The 4467-nt window shown below is 43.5% G+C and overlaps 1 protein-coding gene across 1 annotated transcript; it reads left to right on the forward strand.

Annotated features, from left to right (window-relative positions):
• Nucleotides 1-1342: 1342 nt before the first annotated feature.
• LOC138226249 (zinc finger C2HC domain-containing protein 1C-like) lies at nucleotides 1343-4194 on the forward strand. The gene is made up of 3 exons (XM_069186256.1): nucleotides 1343-1377; nucleotides 1865-3393; nucleotides 3797-4194. The coding sequence occupies exons 2-3, from the start codon at nucleotides 1900-1902 to the stop codon at nucleotides 3953-3955; spliced, it is 1653 nt and encodes a 550-aa protein (XP_069042357.1). The 5' UTR covers nucleotides 1343-1377; nucleotides 1865-1899; the 3' UTR covers nucleotides 3956-4194.
• The last annotated feature ends 273 nt before the right edge of the window (nucleotides 4195-4467 follow it).

The following is a 4467-nucleotide window of genomic DNA, read 5'->3' on the forward strand; positions in this document are numbered from 1 at the left end:
GTGGTCCGTCGGCCTTCTAAAGATGTTTAGGAGATCGGGGCGCCCTTGGATTTGATTATGAACTTGCATAATTTCTTAACTTGACCCCATTATCTTAAAAAAAAAAACGGCCAGGCCAAGACCAAAGCATGAAGGCTGCCAGGATCGGGGGACTCTCATTTTTGGTCACAGCGTACAGTAGTAGATCAGTAACCTCTGTTTATCGTGATAACCTTTAATTATTTTCCAGTACTTTTTTAAATGATAAAACACATTGTCTCGCCAGTTTTGCTAAACATACGGTTTTAGTGTTTACGCATAAATTTGTAAGCCGTAGGTTTAAATCTCGTGGTCTTATTTTCTGCATTTTCATCGTAAGGGAAGGCGCTCGTTTGCGATTTACGCGCTGAATATTGTAAGCAGAGGAGCCTTAAGGCACAGCCTCGTCTTAACACCATCGTTTGCATTGTTATTGTCATCCAGAAAAGCAGTCGTAAGAAAATAAATCTGTGGCGGCTCCGAACATTAAAAAAACTATATCTAGACTGCAAATACATCCCAATCTTACTATCAACAAGTTATAAGAGCGCTCTCCTTTCCACCGGTATACAAGCTAAGAGAGAAATATTGGAAATCCCATCTGAAGTAGCCCTCGTCTCAGCTTCGGAGCTGTGAGCGAAGGGGATCATAATTAAAAGGGGTACAGTTACTTTGAAAATGTGTATGTGATACTTAAATTTAAATAAAATAAAAAGATAAATTATATAACACAGACTGCTATCTATGTCCATGTGTTTAAGACGTATGAATCGGTTTTAAAACAGACACACCCCTTTACTTCTCACAAATCCGACTGGAGTCTCAGTCCGTCGTCGCGATGAATTAGGAGCTCAGATGTAGGCTAAGTGATTGCAATTTACTTATTTAAAAGAACCACTTCAAATCAAAAGGGAGACATTTTGTAATGGTAGTTATCGTATTATACAGTATACGTAATTGTAGATATACCGTACATAAAGGGTATGAATAGGTGTGAGCTTTTACTGTATATTTAATATTTTATCTGACCCATTTGTAGAAACCGCCTACTCAGATTTAGTTAAGTGGTCTGCCACCATAAAGACAGAAAAATATAATGACACCCTGTTACATTAACTGTAAAATAAACGCCGTAACTGCGGCCATATGAAAATTTGGATAAAGATTATACAAACATCCTAAGGAGCTCTATGACATATGAGCGTCGTAATAATGGTTGGTGACCTGACGTAACAGTGCTCCCTGAATTACGTGATCTGTATATACCCAAATACAGATATATCACATAGGGAGATGCAGTTAAACATTGCATTGCTATCGTCGTGGTGAACTATTTCTCCGCTGTTTAAAACTTGTTTGGTAAGTGTCATCAAATATGCTTGTCAATTTGTAGCAAAATCGATATATTGTATCATAATCCTTCAGCTATCTATAATGTAGTGAAACGGCTAATTAATATTGATAAATTCCCTTATTCACAGTGACTTTTGCTCAAACCCCTGTTGCATAATGGGTTAATTTTATATATAAAAAAAACATTTATATCATAGATATAATACAAGCTTTGAAATGAAATAGTACATTTCCAGGTTTCAGTTAAACATTTTTAAAAAAGCTCGTGACTTTAAGCATTCTGAACATTGAGAATGTTATTTGGGAAACAAATGTTTATTATAATGTTTATGTTTAGGATCTGTCTCCTACTAAGTCAGCATGCAGCATTCAACACCATTAGGTTTAATATTAAAACGTTGTGTGTTTCCTGAATTGTTTTTTTTATTCTTTTCTATTAGACCATACTAGACTGTGCAGGATATCATGTATTTGCCATTTTTGCCTTTTCCAGATACGTGGGAAACAAAGCTCATATCTCATTTGCCAATGGAGCCCAGTCCTAAGCCTGGTGCTCTGTCCCCCTCCCCGAAGGACACAGACTCGAATCGACCCACGCCCTTAAGGCGACAGGATCTGATCTCCACGTACTGCCCGCCTCCCAAGATACAGCTTCTGAAGGACACCTTCCAAGAGAAACTGATGCAGGAAAAGGAGAAAAAAATGATTGCCATGTACAATCGGCGGCAGGAGGCAGCTCTACAGAAGATGAGAAAATCTTTCCAATATGTGAAATACGCTGCGGAGAAGAAGACGGGGAACAGCTATCGCTTCCAAGCCCAACAGGGCCCCGAGAAGAACATTGTGGGGTATGATCGGTCTTACCCCCTGAAGCCTATGGGTAACAGGAAAGTCTCCGGCCCTGGTGAGGTTCGGGCTTTGGACCGCCCGGAAGCACAGAGTGATTCCTTGTTTGCCCCCACCCCGCCTCAGGATGGTCATGAGAGGCCCTGCGAGAGGCCGGGCAGGAGGGGCTCAAGAGTATGCAAACCTAAGGACAGGACTGTCCTCCCCATGGTGGCGACCCCTCCAGGGCAATGCCCTTCTCATGCCAATGGGAAGGAGCACTTTCAGTTGCAAGAGGAGCTACGAAAAGTGGCCGAGGCAGAGGCAGCGTTGAAGGAGGAGCATCGCCGGAGGGAGGCCAGCCTGCAGGATGAGATGCGCAGGAAGGAGGCCATGATGAAGGACGAGATTCGCCAGAAGGAGGCCATGATGCAGGCGAAGCTCTTCAGAGCTCAGGAGGAGCTGAGGATGGTTCAGAGAGAGATGGAAGACTCTAGAGAGGTGGCCGGAAGGGAAAATAGAGGACTCCGAACCCGAAGGAAGACACTCCAGGCGAGGCAGAGCGAGCTTCGCCCCAGAGGACCGTGGGCCAACCACCGCTCTAAGGCCGTGCCTCTTCTGACCTGCAGAATGGAGAAGCAAAAAGCCTTCACTCCAAGGAAAGCCCTTCCTTTCAGAGGAGACAACCTTGATTATGCTTCTCCAATGGAAGATGGCGGATGCGCAGAATCGCACTTTCCCTCTGCGCTTTCCCATCAGGAGAGACGTCAAGTGAGCCCTTGCAACCGTGGGCTAGAAGACGTCCCCTGTGGAAGGAGAAAGTATCTCAAGAAAGCAAGGCTCCCTGAAAGCGACGTGTCAGCGGCACAGGCTGCGCAGGCCCACTTCAGAAATAACACCTCATTTCTGGATGAACAAACTCTGTCAGTGGAAAACAGATATTTGTCCCCTACAAGTCTGATGTGCCCTACCGCTGAGCAATTTCCATATGAGAATAGCCAGAGTGGAAACCCTCAGCTGGTGCCCTGTGAACTGTGTCACAGGAAGTTTGCTGTAGAGAGGTTGGAGAAACACAGCAAGATCTGCAAGAAGCTTCAGAATTCAAAGAGGAAGGTTTTTGACTCTTTCAAGCACAGGGCCAAGGGAACAGAACTGGAGACATACATCCATAAGAAGAAGGTTAAACCGCCAATCGTGGTAAGGGCTATCCTTAAACTCTTTCCAAGCTTCCGTTGTTTTCTCCTAGAGTCAGACGCAGCTTACAAATCAATGTAAACAATAAATAAGTGTTTTATGAAGTACTCTTCTGAAAAACTGCCGCAAAGGCACATTTGCCAGACAGAATAAATGGGTCTTAGTGACTTCTGAATTCTGTTGTAAAAATGTACATGAGATATCAAGCAAATAGCACTCACGGGAAAAAAAAAATAACTAAATTGTACTCTCTACCCAATGACCTGAAAGGTAGCCCCAGAAAGCTAAGTTATTACTGTATTGATATTTTCTTGCCTTGTGAATGGTTTGTGACCAGACTGTGTACGCAGTGCTAGTCTGGACTTTTTCTGGAAGCTGTTTCATTGGTTTCATTTCCTGTTCCCAGCTGAGAAAGAACAACTGGAGGCAGAAGCACGAGGATTTCATTCGGAGCATCAAACAGGCCAGGAAGCTGCAGCAGGTGATCACGCAAGGAGGGAAGGTTGTGAACCTGCCCCAGCCCCCCGCGAATCCAAACCCCGACTACGTGCCCTGCCCTCACTGAGGCCGGCGCTTTGCCCCCAAGCCGGCACAGAGGCACATCCCCAAGTGTCAGCACATCAGGAGCCGCCCTCCTCCTCCTCCTCCTCCCACATGAAAACTGATGTGAAGAAGAGCAAAAGAGTCATGATCTTGGCTCACGACTCACGTCCTGCTTTTTCTTTTTAGAAATATATTTAGCACAGTTCATCCATATGATGATAAAAAAAATGTTACCTTGTTTTAATAAAATGTTTTTTTTTTGGTGGACTGGTGTTTGCGTAACTGTGGTTATTTCAGTTTTTTTCCCTTGCGAAAATGTGTGTCGACCGTGAAAATAAATTTCAAGCTGTTCTTATCATTCATACACCTTGACCTCCTAAAAATAATTTTTCAACCTGCAACGTATAATTAGCAGGCAATAGAACAGGTCACATTGGCCTTGGAACCATCAAAAAGTAGTATTCACACATTCTCTGCATCAATTTTCCTCAAAAACAACTGAAAAAGTAAGGTAAAGAGTGATTGATTTTTTTA

Source organism: Lepisosteus oculatus, unplaced genomic scaffold (genome assembly GCF_040954835.1).
Source record: "Lepisosteus oculatus isolate fLepOcu1 unplaced genomic scaffold, fLepOcu1.hap2 HAP2_SCAFFOLD_116, whole genome shotgun sequence".
Classification (NCBI taxonomy): Eukaryota; Metazoa; Chordata; class Actinopteri; order Semionotiformes; family Lepisosteidae; genus Lepisosteus; species Lepisosteus oculatus.